General features: G+C 38.4%; 1 protein-coding gene across 3 annotated transcripts in view; it reads right to left on the minus strand.

Annotated features, from left to right (window-relative positions):
• The window catches only part of RASAL2 (RAS protein activator like 2), a 358050-nt gene that overhangs the window by 7598 nt on the left and 331854 nt on the right, over positions 1-18598 (minus strand). For 2 of the 3 annotated variants that reach the window (XM_045547280.1, XM_045547283.1), the window contains 5 exons: positions 17396-17595; positions 15777-16638; positions 7511-7645; positions 5297-5499; positions 3612-3699 (listed from right to left, as the gene is read on the minus strand). In XM_045547280.1, the coding sequence (XP_045403236.1) occupies positions 3612-3699; positions 5297-5499; positions 7511-7645; positions 15777-16638; positions 17396-17595 (1488 nt within the window). The remainder of the gene's footprint in view (positions 1-3611; positions 3700-5296; positions 5500-7510; positions 7646-15776; positions 16639-17395; positions 17596-18598) is intronic. The other variant, XM_045547282.1, reaches the window with a different exon arrangement.

The raw sequence follows: 18598 nt of genomic DNA on the forward strand, positions 1-18598 counted from the left end.
TAACTGACAATTTCTTGAATAATTAAAGAAGAAAAGATATTTCTAAATTGGATAAATTATAAGGCTCCAACACTAAGAAAAGCAGATTCTCCAGGGTTCATAAAAAAAAAATCAGTTATTCACAAAAAACTACTTGATTCTGAAGGGGACAAAAAAGAAGGCTAAGAATGATTGTAAATGCCTATTGCCTACAAAAGTAACAACTGAAGCCATGCAACCCCCTTACTAAGCACTGAAAGTTTCCATGTGGAGAAACTCCCTTTGTAATTTCCCCCCACTGCCAACCTCTCAAAATAAAACAAAAAGTAAAAGAAAAAAAAATCAAACAGGGGCTTTTTAAAGTCAAGTTCAGTTGGCAAAACATGCTCTGACATTTTGGATCTGCCTGGATTGGAAGGCAAAACAATCTAGTTCAGGCCTGACTGGAAGGATTTCAACGTGGGGAGTTGCAGGAGCTGGAATGTGTAGGAGGCCAGTGCACTGGACCAGGGCTGGGGACTGCTCAGCTAGAGAACAGACAGGGTTTACTTGCCTGTTTGAACAATCTCATCTCCATTTATGACCTGTAATTTAACACAGTGGAGATATCACTTGCAACAGTAACTAGGCAGCTGCTTTGCTTCTCATAGGAGGAAGCCCTTCTCAGTTCTCCATCTGAGTCATGTGGAGAGATCCTGGGAGCCACAGTGTCTTCTCATGCTTGAGGGGAAAGGCGGCACATTCCCTGGTCTGATTTTTAGGAAATGGTTCCTTAGCACCATCATTAGGATTCCCATGTCCAGCCTACAAGGTCCAGGATAGGTGATTTTGCCACTCACCAATGGAGTGCTCATCCTTCTGCAGTTCTAGCTGGAAAGTGGCTGACGCAGGCCTGTGCCTTGTAGCATGAAATGACTCAAGGAGAGGGAGAGGTTGAATTCAGGGACAAGCTTTTCCTGTGGGAGCACAGGGCTGCTGAGAGAGCTGAAAACCAGTTCACTGGGCACCTGGGTGTTAGCGTTTTGGGAAGTGCTGGGTTCAACTCTAGTATAAGTAAAGTGACTGTATTCATTTCAGAAATATTTTTTATTACCAGTGGCACCAAGGCACATGTCAGGGATGTAAAAGTGTGGGTTACCTCTCTGGGAAGCTTTCACCCCCAAACATGTCTTCATTCTATTAAATGATGCCAGAAGGGCTGCTCTGCTTCATCAATCACTTAAGAGGTTAAGATTTATCCTTACAAAAGAAAGGATCTGATATAAAAAGTCATACATTACAAAGGATGCCAAAGGATGTTCAAAATCTTTTGTTATAAAGATCTTAATGTATCAGTAAGCCAACAGCTGAAATTGAGAAACCTTCCTTTTAAGAACACTATAATTTTTAAAAATCTATCTTTATAATGTGTTTATAGTGTTTATATATTATATTATATTATATTATATTATATTATATTATATTATATTATATTATAGTGTTTATAATTCATACTGTGCATGGTACAGTGGTTTTCAAAATATGGTCTAGTGGATTCTCCAAGTATTCTTTTGGGATCCATAGTGGGTCTCAAGTAGGATAATTTATTAATATTTAACCAACCCCAGCATGATTTGATTCATTAGTTGAGAGTGGTCCTTGTTGAATGGTCACTGGGAGAAGCTTGCTATCAATCTATGGAAGGTGCCTTGGTCCATCAAAATAGTCCAGGGAACCAAACCATTTGAAAACCACTGCCTTGAAGTATGGACCCAAAATTTTAACCAGTATAGCCAGACCACAAGTCTGACACTGATGCTTTGAGAATAATATTTCTCCCATCCCTGCACATGAGCCCCTCCTGGTTAAGTGAGAGAATGTCCTTATTTTCCAGAGCTTTTGAGCCCTGATGAATCAGATTCCCTCCCTGCCTATGACTTCTGCTTCATACTCAGTCACCTTGGGCTCATGTCAAAATTGGGAGTGGGGTAGGAACCTTCAGGAGCTAATGCTGAGGCCGTCCTGTCAGCCGACACATACAGAGCCACAACTGTGGCACACCCGAGCCTCCTCTGCTTTAGACTGAAAGTTTTAGACCAGCTGAGATTATTAAAAAGGTCTGCTTTATCTCATTGTACTACGATCTCTCCTGGTATGGTTATTAATAGAACTCCCCCTGCTTTATATTGTTATATTGAAATTCCAAAAGTGAATACTAGTTTTCCTGATTCAATTGCATTCTTTACCCAAGATGTTTCTCTTAAGCCTCTGGGATGAATTTTTATAGTATGTATTGTGAGACAGCCTTGTCTCCACTACCCTCCCCTCACCCGCGTTGGGGACAACTAGAAAGATTGTCTAAAAAGATAGTCTAAAAAGTAAGATAATTACAGTAGACCTTTCTTCTTATTCTCAGCAGGTCTAAATATCCAAAAACTATCTAGTTTAAGAGTCCAAATACCTTGGGGAGCTATGCTGATGAGAAAGCATCGCAACTTACACCTGACTTCCAAGTCTACTGTGTGTGAAGGAGTCAGAGGACCGTGAAACATTCCGTCCATGACTGTGCTTTCAGCCTCACTCCCAAGTCCTCTGAAAAATAAACTCCATCCCCACAGTGACTCTGTAAGGAAACTAGACTGTTAAGTGTATGTTTAAGAATCCTGGTGGCTCTAACATGCACTGACTACCAGCTGATACGTAGAGCAGGGAGTAGAGCATCTGTGCATAAAGCCCTTGTTCTCATTTTTATTTCACAGCTTGGGGATGTGATATGGTATTTAAAGTCGAAAAATGCAAACCTGGCTGCGTGGTCTTTAGGGAGGCGACACATAGGTCAGTCAGTATGAAAGCAGTACTTGCTTTTTGTTATTTGTTTCACTTAAAGAAATACAACCATATTTTGCATTGATAAAATGAAAAGGAGTTTTAGAAACATTTCCTGACCCTGGATCTTGCTCTGATCATTGACGTGTCCCTGTGAAGTGCTCTTGGCAGTCAGCATTCCACTGGTGTCACAGGTGTAAGCTACAGTGGGCAGAGGCCTAGACTGTGATTTCATCAACCTTTTCTTTTTTTTAAAGTGTTATCAAAAGAGGCTCTCTAAGCATAGCACCAACAAAGAGGTGCAGCCAAGCACATTCCAAGCAGCAATGCCAAACCCTGAACCAAAAAAGTAGTAAGGAAAGGTACCTTCTCACACTCTTGTGTTTTCCCTGCAGTTCCAGTGCTGTCTGAGGCCAGAAGTTGATGGCAGTGGACATGACTGATTGACAGGATCGTGAACAGCCCAGCCAAGCAATGGTCAGAGGAGGTCACAAGCCAGACACATGCAGTGCACTTTTCACAGTTACCCCATAGAGAATGTCCTCCTTTCCATAAGGAAAGAAGCAAACCCATCATGCACTAGGCTGAGATTTGGTAATCAGTTGCACCTAGCACGCTAATACTTTGCTGGGTAAACAGATTTGTCACCAGTGAAAGAAAGAAAAAGTAATGGAGGTCACATAACTCATTTAATCTTCAAAAGGTAATGCCAAGAACTTTTTAATGACTCATTTTCCCATACCTGACTTGGTGTTTGCACTGTGGGAAGTCAGCAAATAATAGTTACCATAAATAAGTGCCTTCTGCTAGATTCAGAGCCTGCTTACCTGTGCATCAATTATTTTCTGCTTTGCATCAATAACTGCTTGCATCTCAGCATGATCCTTTTTCAATTCCTCTTCTACAGCCATTAGCCTAGAATGTGGCAGGAAGGAGATGTCAACATCTTCAAAGACAAGGCTAGCTACGGTAGAAAACAAGAAACTCAAAACTTATCATCATTCTATTATTTCCACTTCTTCCTAATAATAGACCTGCAACTGTCTTCTCTTTCTTCTTCTCTTCCACCTTGGAAGACGTATTAATACAAGGCTAATTTTTCTACCTGTGCCTGGGTCCTGGGCATTTTCATTTCCTTTGGAACAGTATTAAAATAATCATTTCCAGCTGGGCATGGTGGCTCAAGACTGTAATCCTAGCCCTCTGGGAGGCCGAGGAGGGTGGATCGCTCGAGGTCAGGAGTTCGAGATCAGCCTGAGCAAGACCTCGCCTCTACTAAAAATAGAAATAAAAATTATCTGGACAACTAAAAATATATATAGAAAAAATTAGCCGGGCATGGTGGCGCATGCCTATAGTCCCAGCTACTCGGGAGGCTGAGGCAGGAGGATTGCTTGAGCCCAGGAGTTTGAGGTTGCTGTGAGCTAGGCTGACGCCACAGCACTCACTCTAGCCCGGGCAACAAAGTGAGACTCTGTCTCAAAAAAAAAAAAAAAAAAATCATTTCCTCCTCCTCCTCTATAAGATCCCTCCGTCAGCACAACTTACTTCATCTTAAAATACCAAACCAATCAACAAAAACCAAACAACACTCTCTTAATCTCAAATTACTCTAGAATCACTGTCCTATCTTTCTCTTCCCTTGAACAGCTAAGTTTCCTCAAACAGTACTATATACATAGTAGGTCTAGTTTCTTTCTCACCCACCGTTCACATCTTAACTCACTGATGTTTAACTCTGCACCTCTACTAAGACAGCTCTCGGGAAGATTGCCAATTACCTCCACACTAGTAAAACAATGAACTTTTCTGTCCTCCATTTACTTGCCCTGCCCACAGCATCAGGCAATACTGAGGGATCGTGGTTCTGAGCATGGAGTCTGGAGTCCGAATGCCTGGGTCCAATCCTGGTGCACTACCAACTATGTGACCTTGGGCAAGTGATTTAATGAATTTCTTGCCTGTTTCTTTATTTGTAAAATGAGAATCCTAATAATGCCTGTGTAGAGGTTGTGATAAAGATTAAACAAATTATTATTTGTAAAGTGCTCAGAAAAGTGCCTGGCCCACAGTGAATGTTTGGTAAAACTGACCCCTCCCTTGGCATCTATGGCACTCTCTTGGTCCTCTGGCCTTACAGATATCCAATAAAACTCCTTTCTGTGTTTCAGGACTTGTTTTGAAAGATTAAGTTCGTCTTGGGCATTGGATACTTATATTTTTAAAACCCTTTCTCTAAGACTTCTCAAGTGAGTCCCTAAGTTTTTATTTTTTCTAATTGTTATGGTTAAAGAAAAACAGACTACGGTTATCTTCATAGGAAGTGCCATATGTATTATATTTAGGATATTTTAAGAGATATTGTCAGTTATCACATTTGTACTGAGTGCCACAGAGTATATACAAGGTTGGAAGCAGCCTTTGCTGTCATTCCTTCAAGATTCTTTGGATCATCTCTGCACCTCTTTGTACCCCTAACAAGCCTGTATCTGCCACCAGATGATCCTCTCACCTGCTGATTATGCTTTTCATCTGGCTGTCTTTCTCCTCCTGCTGCCTGCGCAGCCGCTCCTCGCTGTCCTCCAGCCTGGCCTTGTACTCCAGCAGCAGCTTCTGCACCTGCTGCTCTTGCACCAGCAGCCGGCGCTCGTACTCCTCCAGCCGCCGGCCGGACACTCTCAGGCGCTCCTTCAGTTTGGCAATTTCTTGTTCATACTTAGAGGAGACAAGGAGAGAAAACACAGAGTTACACTGGTTTTAGAAATTAGTGATTTACTTTTCTACAAAGGAAACCCTGAGCAATGTAGCTAGATGCTGTCTGAACTGCCATTCCCTATGCTGTTGCCAATGTTCTTTAAAGTTATCAACTGGCATAAATGTTAACGGAGCCTTGCCCTACTTGGTATCTTAACCTGGCATTCCAAATCCTATATATTTATTTATCTTTCTCTACATTAAGCTATGACTACTGCAAGCCACATCCAATCTGTGATGGTATCAAATGGGAAGAGAAAAAAAGCACTTAAAAGCCTGACATATCACTTAAAATAAGTCAAAAGAGCAAAAGCTTTCTGCACTGTCACCTGCACTGCAGGCTCTCTGGCATAACCTGGCTCATCAGACCACGGTTCCTTCTCTCTGCTAGAATCAGCCCCTTACAGAAAAGGCAACATTTCTATAATGTTAAGCCACTAAATCAATAAATACAATTTTATGGCAGAGGTTATGGTTGTTTTCTCCCTATCAAAGTGTAAAATATTCAGGTCTCAAGTACCAAACAAAGGCCTACTTGTCTCTAGGGCTTATTAATGTTGCCTCTTAGCCCATTTTCATGTTATGGTTCATCTGCCCAAGTAGCTACTTGCTGGAACATACATGTTTGTGTTCTCCCTAAGAAGTTTTACATAAATTCAGTGATCCAATTAGTTATATGGTCTTTCCTTGTATGAAGTTTCTGTGGTTCAGGTGTGAGGACATTGGAATGTTAAATTCTCTAGGTTAGGTGAAAAGCCTAAGCTTTCTTATGAATGGTCTACTTATTTATATTCATTAATAATTAATGATAAATCTATATGGTGCTTTGTAAAATGCAATTTATTTTCACATAAAATTATCCCATTTAATTGACAACCAGACAACTAGCTATTGCTTACATAATATCATGGTCCTAAATTATGCTTGTTAATCTAGAAGATCAAAGATGAGAGTTTTTATGAGTTTTCAAGAGGTAGACTGGATTGCATTAATAAGCATAGTGTAGGATCATGGTGACAAGTAAGAAGAAGCTAATTGTCTGGCTGTCAATCAAATGTGATAAAGCTATACATGCTGTCAAAGTTGTTTGATGATTCTTTTTTTTTTTTTTCCCCACATCAATGTTTCTAAAGAAAACAACCCAAACAATAGATAATGCCCTCTTAAGCATTATAGATAGATGGCCGTGTTCGGTGGCTCACACCTGTAATCCTAGCACTTTGGGAGGCTGAGGTGGGAGGATCACTTGAGGTCAGGAGTTCCAGACCAGCCTGAGCAAGAGCGAGACCCTGTCTCTACTAAAAATAGAAAGAAATTAGCTGGACAACTAAAAATATATAGAAAAAATTAGCTGGGCATGGTGGCATGTGCCTATAGTCCCAGCTACTTGGGAGGCTGAGGCAGGAGGATTGCTTAAGCCCAGGAGTTTGAGGTTGCTGTGAGCTAGGCTGATGCCATAGCACTCTAGCCTGGGCAACAGAATGAGACTCTGTCTCCAAAAAAAAAAAAAAAAAAATTATAGATAGAGCTAGAGCTAGACATTCTTTATCCATAAAAGGCAAATCCTCCCAAAAAACAAAACAAAAGAAAACCAAATTGTTATCAAAATACAGAAAAGAAGTCTCATCCTATGGTAATTTTGTCCTTGGTTGAAGACTAACAACCATTTTACAAAAACACTAAATATTTACCTGAAATGACTAGAAATGATTAGCAGAGTATCCTTTAGATTAAGGCATCTATAAAAAAATTATAGCTAACTGCCCACCTCCCCAGCAAGATGGACATTTTCCACATATGTTGACACACATACACCACTGACCCATTTTACATAGATGTGTACATGATGGTTAACATAAGAGTAGAGGTGAAGATGGGGACTGGAAGGACATCATGTTCTTGGCTAGATAACCTATTTAATGGCCTCCTACTTCTGGGAACAATAAGTCAATAAAGACAGACTGGGTCCTACCTTCTCAGCATGCTTGGCTTCATCTTGATTTTGTTCTGTTTCTTCTACATCCTCTTCATATTGCCCATTGTTCAGAACCCAGGCTGCTGTCCTCTCTACTGGGGACATTGTGGCGGAGTCCACAGGTGACTGAACCTGCATCAGAAATAGTTATTAGCATTTCCTACAACAGCTCACCACTTGATATGTTTCACAAAGAGAGCTATTCTTGGAAGACATAACTGTGATCCCTTAGTTCTCTAATAATTGTTCTCTGCTTTAAGTAATATTTTATCAGTGCCAAAGCCAGGGGTGGGGAAAGAGAATACATATTTGTATAGGCACAGACTATTCTGAATTTAAATTTGTATGTATCATATCCAAGAACCATCCTTTTTCTCCCTCTAAAGAAAGTAACAGCCTTAAAATTGTTAATTTGCCCACTGGTCCAAATGCTGGTAGGTACCAAATTATCTACCGAAATTAAGATGACGATAGAAAGAAAGAAAGCCTAACTTGATGGTTGACTGGTCAGGTGAGGAAATGTCTAGTTTAAACCAGAGACAATCTGAAACCAAAAAGCTGATTAATGCGAAACAAACCCACAAGGTGCCTATTTATATATCTGAATGTCAAATATTTAGTTTTCATATTACCTACTTACAGAAAGAGAAGAACAAGTGATATTGTTACCTTTACAGAACACTGACTTCTTGATGGGTGAAGACCACTCACGAGTCTATATTTTAGACTAGAAAGTTTCTTGATGAATACAGGATCAAAACAATGGATACTAGATAGCCTACCCATGTTAGGATAGCTAGATAAATTGTCCTTTTCCAGTATAGATATACAGAGTGTTAAGAATTCTGGCCTTGGCCAGGCGTGATGGCTCACGCGTGTAATCCTAGCACTCTGGGAGGTTGAGGTGGGAGGATTGCTTGAGGCCAGGAATTAGAGACCAGCTTCAGTAAGAGCGAGACCTCGTCTCTACTAAAAATAGAAAAATTAGCCAGGTGCGATGACATAAGCCTGTAGCCCCAGCTATGCGGGAGGCTGAGGCAGTAGGATCACTTGTGCCCAGGAGTTTGAGGTTGCTGTGAGCTAGGCTGATGCCACGGCACTCTAGCCCAGGCAACAGAGCGAGACTCGGTCCCCCCAAAAAAAAAAAAAAAAAAAAAGAATTCTGGTCTTGAGTAGCAATTCTACCACTTAGTAGTTAAATCACTTAATCTCCTAATACTATTTTCCTAATCTACTGAATAGAGATACCATCACCATCACCACCACCTATCCAACCATTGAATAAGATAATGTATGTGAAAGCTGTCTGGAAACTTCAGCGTGCTACAGAGAGGTGAGAGTCAGCCACTACTATATATATATGTTTTGAAACTGGCACTGGATATTATAGTTTATATTAGGCTCCTGAACACCAGTGCGTTCTCCACAAACAGTGGTGGAAATACATAATATTTTTTTTTTCTCTGTCCTGCTGTCCCACCTGACAGAGAGAGATATAACAAAACTTAATATAAACTTTATAATTAAAATGGATGGATTCGTATTTTAGGACCAATATTCCATAATTTCATAATTGAAGGAAATTTTCTCTCCCATGTAGAGCTTTATGAATCTTTCTTTATGTCATTCTGGAATAGAACTCAGCTAAACTCCAAACAAATATTTCAAAAGAAGGGGTATTTTGATGCTCTTGAGAGTTACAAGGACTCGATAAAAAATTTGGTTACAGAGACTAAAAGGTTATCAGAGATGGGTCGGGAGAGACTTTAAAACTTACATGTGCAAAAAGTAATATGAGGGTATTTCTTAAAGGTTTGAAGAAAACTCTGGTTTAGTAGATTTATAAACAGATTATAGGTATGTATCAATAAAAATGGCTTCATGCCTAAGGATGGATGTGCGTAGTTTATATATATATAGATACACACACAAGCAATTGTGAATGAATGAACTTCTAGAAATTCCTTCCATATAGCCATTTTCTCCACTGGATCAAGAAACATGTAAATATGTCTTAACTTAGTACTTAAAAGTCTATCTCTATTTCCACTATAGTAGGTACATTTTATTTGTGTATCACTTTCATTAGTTTGTCATACCCACCTTTATTTCTGATACACTTACTTGTTATCTTTTAAAACAACCTTTTTTAGTTAGCTAAGTCCTTGTGCTAAGCAATACCAGTAAAATAAGTTTGCTATTATATATTAATATATTTATATTATAGACATATTTATATATTAATATTTTTCTAATTATTAAAATAATTCCATGATAAAATAATTATATTTTATAAAATATAATGATAAAATAATTATAAAAATAATTATAAAATAATTCCATGATAAAATAATTCTATGATTAAATAATTATAAGATCAAATTAATACCTTGTATACACATAAATAATTTTTAATATTATACTTTGGGAAGACTGGCCTATAAGGTATAGTATCATCTATGAAAGGAAGATAATAACTGTCTACATCAAAAGTTATTATGAGAAATAAATGAGATAGCATGTAAAAGCACTTTATAAATTGTAAGGTACTTTGCATACACAGACACACACACTGTAGTTCGCCCCCTAGTAGATTTTAAGAGCAGAGCACAATAAATTGCTTTAGTATTGGTAAAGAAAATCCCCAAAAAACCTAAAAAACCAAAAGAAACCCAGTAACAAGGGAGTTAGGTTTTTATTTGGTATCTGTGTACCCAGAAGGCAAAAGAATGTAGCATCCAGTCTTAAAAAATTAATAGAAAGTCAATATTTAAAGGAGATAAATGCCTTTTTAGTTTTATAATCTTATCACTTTAGCACCAGGGGCACAGGAAAGCTATACTGTGAAACCAGGATTTTTCTATTCAAGATCAGTTTGAGATAAAGTAGCTACCAGAACTAATAACAACTTTACTTCACGGAATTTATTACTTCAAAGCAGCTAATTCAATAGCTTTCTGGTTTATATAGTTAACAAGATGTTGCTTGAATGAACTTTCTTTCCCTGTGATTTGTTATGGGTAACTATTTACTGAATACCTATAAATGAACTGCAAACTAATGGTATTCCTAAGAAAACACAAAGATTTTAGCCTTTAAGAGCATATTAACGGGGGTGGGGGAGGCAAGGGAAATATGCGTAACCTAAACTTTTGCACTCCCACAATATGCTGAAATAAGGATAAAAAAAAAAGTAAAAAAATAAATAAATAAATAACATAAATAAATAAGTAAAAAAAAAAAGAGCATATAAACAACCCCCACCACCACCACAAAAGCACTTTAGGGTAATCTGGGATTTAACTGTTAAGAGAGAAGCTTTAAAAACAAGGGTTGATTCATTCCACTGGTGATGGTGGTAACTACAGTATCTATAGGACTAACATAATGGCCAATGAATTACAAGAAATTGCACAATTAGAACTGGGATGCCAGGTCTATTCCTATTTTATTGGTTAAATCTTATTTTCAGCCACTTCCTAATATACCGTAGTACTTTGCCTGGTATATAGTAGGTGGTCAAAAATAACAAAGTAAATAAAATTGACAAAATAAATCAAATCAATCCTAACTATTCCTTCTATTCATGATAAAGGCTTTACAAAATTATAAAGAAATTAGAAAGTAATATTGAATAAATAAAAAAGATACTGTGCTAGATTGGGAGGAAATAGAAGTGATTTTTGTTTCAAAATTATTTTTGTTATAGTATTTCTTCATATGAAAAAACTATATACTACGTTTTATATTTTTTCTTTTGGTCTTACATGTGTTCGTCTTATTTTCCAATTAGATTGTCAGTCTAATGGCATCATATCATATGAATGATAGTGAGTTCTTCTGAATGACAGTGAGTAGTTAAGTGCACAACAGATGCTCAATAAAATATGATTCATATATTATTCTGAAGTCTGTTTAAAATTTATTACTAAAATATAATCTATTACTAAGAGAATACTCTATGTTTTCCTCTAATCCTTTGGAAGTGCATCGAAGGCTTTTCCTCAATGTTTGTTCTATCTCCTTTATAAGCTGAAGCAATTGAGGAAAGAGGTAGCTAAGTGGTTCAGATCCCATCTTGCTTAGCGATAACCTCAGGAAGAGAATTTATATCTACTGACTTTCAAAAGGATTACCAAAGAAAATGAAAAAACAACAAAAAAAAAAGAGCAGGAATTCCCATTAAAAATACCTTCCTTTTGAACACTTACACACTGCTGGTGGCACTGCAAACAAGTATAACCTCTATGGAAAGTAGTATAGAGATACCTCAAAGAACTAAAAGTAGACCTGCTATTTGATCCACCAATCTCACTGTTAGAGATTTACCCAAAGAAAGAAAAGTCATTTTATCAAAATGATACCTGGACTCAAATGTTTACTGCAGTACAATTCACAATCACAAAGATATGGTATCAACCCAAGTGCCCATCAATACATGAGTGGATTAATAAAATGTGGCATAGGTATACCATGGAGTACCACTCAGCCATAAAAAAGGTGAACTAACACCTTTTGTAACAACATGGATAGAACTGGAGACCACTCTTCTAAGTGAAGTATAACAAGAATGGGAAAACAAACACCACATGCACTCACCATTAAATTAGAACTAATTGTTCAACTTTCATGGGCACATATGGAAGTAAAACTCAATGGAAACCACACAGCTGGGAGGGGGAAGCAGGGCAGGTAAATTCACACCTAACAGGTACAGTGCACACTATCTCGGGGATGGGCACACTTATAACTTTAACTCAAACTGTACAAAAATAATTCATATAACCAAAACGTTTGTACCCCTGCAATATTCTGAAATTAAGGAAAAAAAAAGTACATCTTCCTTTTGAGTTATCAATTTTTTCTTTTCTTTTTTTTTTTTTGAGGTAAGGACTTGCTATGTTGCCCAAGCTGGTCTTAAACTCCTAGGCTCAAGGGATCCTCTAGCTTCAGCCTCGTGAGTAGCTGAGATTATAGGCATGTATAATTTTCCCCACACCTGGCAAAAATATCTTCCTTCTTAGATAAAGGTGTATAGGGTTTCTCAGGAAAAAATAATGTTTTAGGGCAAAAGAGCCTGACACAGCAGTTTCAATGACACTACAATTAGTCATTGCCTGGCTACGCTGAGAACAGTCCAGTTCCCGGTTCCTTGCTAGTATTTACTAGATACAAACAAAGACTTGTTGGTTTCAGCTTCTGGATAGTCTGAAATAGTCAGATTCCCATACGTGAATAACATTTCTGCTATCAACAACAAAGAAAGGGCTGATTAAATTAATAACTAAACTTTGAGAGTCCTTGAAGAAGTTGGTTGGGAGAAGGTTCAACAAAGCCAAGTACGAAAACTGCAGCATCATGTGTTTGTCAAAAACCTATTTTAAAATGTCTCTTCAAATTCGAATTGCTGAGGTTAGGGAACATGCTGAATCTGAACTACTCATATATTGTAAATAAATAAAGTCTATTTGTACAGAGTACATGATACATGAAAAACAAAATAGGAAGAAAAATGAGAAAAAAGAAATTTAAATAGAAGCTGAAAGGGTCAAAATATTAAAAGATAGTTTCCTGGAAAAAAAATTCTTTCTTCATAAATTGTTTCACTAGGATTTTATTTCTTTCCTACTCACTAGATGGAGAAAACTGAATCTAGCTATCCGGCTAACAATGCCTATTCCTTCGTGCTAAGATACAAATGGAATGTACACAGAACAAAGCCACTGATAATTACAGCTGCCTACAAAACAATTCCCACAAAGAAATCTTCTAGTTTTTGAGAGAGAATTCCCCCACACAATTTGCAATTAAAATATGTAAAGGAATTCGCCTAGAAAATGTGCTGATTATATAGAACTTCAGAGGCTTCATGGGAGTCAGATGAGACAAGCAATCAAGAAATGGAAAGATAAAGAATAATAAAAAAAAAACTAGCAAAATAAGTTTGAAAGAATGGGTAGAAAAAGCCAGTGCAGAAAAATCAGACTTGAACAATCAAAATACAGTGATTTATGCTTCAACTGGTATTATGGTGGTGGTTGCAAAGTCATGAACAAAGATGGATATTCAAAGCTCCGCTAGGACATCTACCTCACTGCAGCTGTGCTTCACTTTGTGCCAGTATAATACAGACATTCCCTGACTCATTAATGGTTGTGGCACAAAAATTAATTTTTAAATTGCTTGTTTGGAGACTGTATGGATTCCCCACTTCTCATCCATCCAGGCAGTCTTTTACTCATAACTCGAAGAAATGTGCATTATGTGCTTATGTGATAGGTATTATATTTTCCTATAGGAAAAATGTTATAAATGACAACTGGTTCCAGATAAGCACACAAAAGGCTATTTATTATATTCATCAACAATCAGCCTGAGTCATGGGCCCGAGGAGTTGAGGACTACCTGATACAGGAGGAATGAGGAAGCAAAAGAAAAAGGAAGAGAATTTTTATTTTCCTTTTCTGTACAGGGCTGGACCTAAGTAAACTTTTAACAAGTAGGTAGAGGGCCCTTTTCCCTGTCCTGTGCACTCTGCCAAGCCCATGCTGTTCTCTGCTTCCACTGTAGCCTCAGGGCCTCATGCTGCCTCCCCGAAGTCCCTGAATAGGTGTTTGCCTCCACACGGTATTCCATCACTAAAATTACTGCTCTTTCCTTTCTCCTCCCAATAAACATTTTAATTCTCTGAAACTAGTTGATCTCAACTACAGGCCAGCACAAAAGCAATGTGAGGAAACTAATTCACTATAAGGTGTTAATGACAGCCTCCTACGCATACAAATTTTATTTTATATATATATATGTATATATATATATACATACATACACAAAAAAAATTTATATTCAAGAGATATAATATATACAAAAATATATTTTTTTCCTTTTCTTTAAATAAAAATCCTTTATAAATCAAATGAATCGAAGAAATTTTGGGAAACATAACAAAATAAAAGTGAAAAATTTAAGACTGAAGAAAAATTTTATTTCTGAGGAAAGAACGACCAACCAGGAGGTTCCATCCAGGAAGTCTGCTCCCAGAGTCAGCTTAAGTTGGTCATGTTTTTCATCTCTTCCTCTATTTCTGCATCCAAGAATTCTGTAAATGTCCCAACTTTTTTTTTTTAAATAATAACTATTAATGTAGGGTCAAGGGGTTCTTATCAGAGCAGACTGGAGGCAGAACCAGTCAAATGTAAATGCTTACCTATAAGAATGAAAATATACTAAAGAGATACATTGGAATTTTACTGCAGTCTCCCTGCTGGGTTATTTCGCTACACAAAAGGATTTGTCATAGAACTCTTTTAATCTCATGCTCCTTAGTACTTATAAAGTGTAATTAAGTTTCACAACAATTCAACAAATACAAAGCTTTCTAGGAGAAAAATCTTTTTAGATGGAAGATAAACACACACACACACACACACACACACACACACGCACACCACACACACAGCCCCAAGGTTACTAGTTTGTTTCAAAGGGAAAAATATGTATTGATGCTTCACAATGTAATATGTAAGGAAGAAATGATTAAATTCTTAGCTAACCTTTTCATTTGTCAAGAAAAAGGTTTGGAAATCGTACCATATTGAGTGTAATACTAGTTGGGCTTGTCCATGTACATAGAAATATAAGGAATTTGCAAATGTTTAGAATACTTGTTAACCACCTGTGCTTCTTTTGACCCTCTCCTTTACCTTGCCTCTACAGGTGTTCAATTATTTATTTTTCTAGCCATCTCTAGGAAAACGCACATGGGACTTGGTATTTCCAGAGAGAGTGGGGTGGAGTGGGGAGTAGTCACATTAAGCTCTTGACTCAGAATGCAAACCTTTATTCTGGAAGATTAAGAAAAAATTAAGAAAGATTAATTTCCAGATTCCTCATATATAGATGTTTGGCCTATAGATGTTGTAGGTTTTTTTTTGTTTGTTTCAGCATATTATGGGATTTTGTAGTTTTTAAAGGTCTAATTATTCATTCCACATCACAGATTTGTTCTCAGTGCAAACTGAGGTAGTACTCGAAGAGAAGGCCTCTTGCATGTTTGTTAGAGTCTCCTAAGGGTGATAGGACAAACTATGTTCTTGCTGTCTCACCTAGGCAGAAGCTTTTTCGTTCCTTTTTCCACTTAAAGGTTACAGAAAATACTTTCAAGTAGAAATCTTATTAGCCATTGGATTTCCCAATGATTTATGTAAGAGAACCTAGGAAATAGACCAAGTAGAAGCCAGACCCCTCCAGCGCTCACCCTTACCTGCTGTGTCTGTTGTCTCTGGATTGCTCTCACTTTGGGAACAGGGCTCTCTCTGGAGGAAGAGGACTGCTGCCGGGACCGGCTTCCGTTCTGCACGGGTTCAGCAATCAGGGCTACAGATGCCACCGACATGTTCCCGGTGCTTCGTAAGGAAGCACTGTGTGGCAGGGATGGTGGGGCTTTGGCTCGGGCACCTAACCCAGCCTGGTCCATTTTTCGGATTTGGGCCTGCCCAGTGCTATTCTGTCGTGGCAGAGCAAGAGGTATGTGTCTGTCTGGCACAGTGTGCCGCCTGGAGAAGTCCTCACTCTGAGTGCTACGTTTGGTGAAATCTTCCATGCTGCTATTGCTGGGTCCACTGAGTTTGAAGTCTTCACTGTTACTTTGGCTTCTGGAACTGGCAGTGCTTAGGTTCTCCAAACTGGAATCTACAGAGGCCTTTGGCATTGCTGGAATTGGATTATTGAGGTGATAGACAGGGTTCTGGAATGACAAGGGCTGAAGGCTGCCTGGCTGGTTCAAGGCTGGGTGCAGAGGCCTTCTTACTTGGGGTGCACTCTGGGGAGTGCTCTGGGTTTCCCGCAGCTGTTTGATGCTGGCCACCTGGGTCACGGAAAGCTGGCTTCCAGTCAAGCGCAGAGGCACGTCAAGCATGACAGACGCATGTTCCACTGGAGCAGCGTGAGTGTCCTGGAGGTCCATGAGGGAGATGCTCCGACCATTAGGAAGGCTACTTTCCTTTTCATCCTTTTCAGAGTAAGTCATGCTCTGGGAGGAGGCTTGCTGAACCAGCAATAATGTTTTCCCTCTGAAATAGCTGTCTGTGTTGTCTTGGCTTGGAGATTTTAGTTTATGCAAATCACTGTGGAAAAGGAAGGGACTCTTAATTTCTACTGAGACAAATTCAACATAGTTAAGATTCCTCAGTTCAGGAATATGAACTCTTCAGGCATATGTAGGTTCACAGGCCCAGTGTGGATACTTAAACTTCTTTAGAAACTCAGATTTCATTATTACAATTCTCAGAATAAAATCCACCATTTTTAGTTTTCCCCCAAAGGTGGAGAATAACATTGTGTATACCACCCCATCATTGTCTTCGGTTTTTACTAGAATTCCAATAATTTCCTAGTTAGGTCTTAAACCTTCCCAAGGCATTCCAATTCATATTTATTTGGCTCTTTCTAAACCTTCAAGAAAAGAAGCTCTAAGTATACAACTAAGGGTCCCTGCTAAAGGCACAAAGTGTAAGCATCAACATTGTATCTACCCGTCCGCTGACACAGCCTGCTATCAAATAGTTTTAACTGAAGTCCTCCAGAGTTTTGAGTGCTATCAGTATGAAAATAACAATTTCATAAAGCCCTTAGTCTTCCATTAAGCAAGACATAGTTTTTTTATACATTTGTGGACTATATTAAACCTTAACACTATCACTCTAGAAAATAAGTTATCCCAGATCTTGAGCATTATTATGACAAATAATTGGATTGCTCTCAGGTCAGATGAGTCTTTTTAATTGCTCATGACATTAAAGTTGTAAATTCAAATAAGTTATTTCTGCCAAATCTAAATGTTATCTCTCTCTGAGACAGTAGTTCAAACCCTCTCTTTCATACCTGTCAGTGGGGTCTTCAAATATTTTCTGCAGCCCAGAAGAGAGGCTTCCACTGACATTTGGACTGGAGTTATGCTCAGTGAAACGTCTCAGTTGCTGTTGTATTGGTGTAGGATTAGTCAGAGACTTGGTAATGTCAGCAAGAACACGAGGGAGAGGCCCCAATTTTGCCACGGTCGCCTGTAGGAAGGAATTTTCACCCTAATTGGATAATAAGCATTGCGACATCCACCACAGATTTTTTTGGACAGTGATGCCCATTGATGGAGGGGTGTAGGTTGGAGGGAAGGGTAGGTGTTTGTGTATGGGAGTGGCAGGTTCATAAGGCATTGTTATGGAGCAGCAGAACCATGGCGTCGAGATGAATGGAGGAGGTGGCACAAGGTGCAGCAGACATTGAGGAAAGAAAGGAAATAGAAATTAGAATTATGCAAACAAAAATTAAAAGACATGCTCAAAACAACCAAACTATTGCCATTCCAACTAAAATAGGCATGCAAAGCAAACTAAATCTTTGGGAGGCTAGTAGATGAAGGTGGGGGAGGGTAGGGGAAGAACCAAACATCTTTTAACCAAAAAGAATGTCAAGATCAGAGGATCAGCTAGTGTGACAAAACTTCCAAAGAAAAGGCATCATATGAGAAGAGAAATGCATGCCAACATAAAAGAAGGTGCTGCATTCAGGGATCCAGAGCACGGCAGGGCACACAGTTAGGAACCCTGTCAATCTTGGGAACCCTGACCCATTGCCAACTGAATTTCCATCAGTAAGACAATTTTTTTTTAAACGGCAAAATCAGATAAACTGTTTATGAGATATGTCTGAATGTACTCCTGGTTCCCAGGACCAAACAGAGATTAAAAAGGAGAAAGTGTGTTTACACAACAAAGCCTATTAAAAAGACCTTGATCCTGAATAAACCTGGCCTATTTCACAAGATAACTGTATTTGCATCTCACTGATCCAGTTACTCAACAAGGAACAACTCTTCAGTCCTTGCATTATCCATCTCAATCATTTTTTTCTTTAGGGAATTCTTAGTCTTATGGGATCTTAGGTCCCCTCAACTGTTATGCAGTGTTACATGGCTGTCTTTAGGTCTTCTTTGTCTTCTCAACAATCAATAGACTCTTCTACCCTACTCAAACAGGTGCAAATGCCATCTAAAGAATGCTGTTACTTGCTCAACAATGCTGAGCCATG

Source organism: Lemur catta, chromosome 3 (genome assembly GCF_020740605.2).
Source record: "Lemur catta isolate mLemCat1 chromosome 3, mLemCat1.pri, whole genome shotgun sequence".
NCBI classification, from domain to species: Eukaryota; Metazoa; Chordata; class Mammalia; order Primates; family Lemuridae; genus Lemur; species Lemur catta.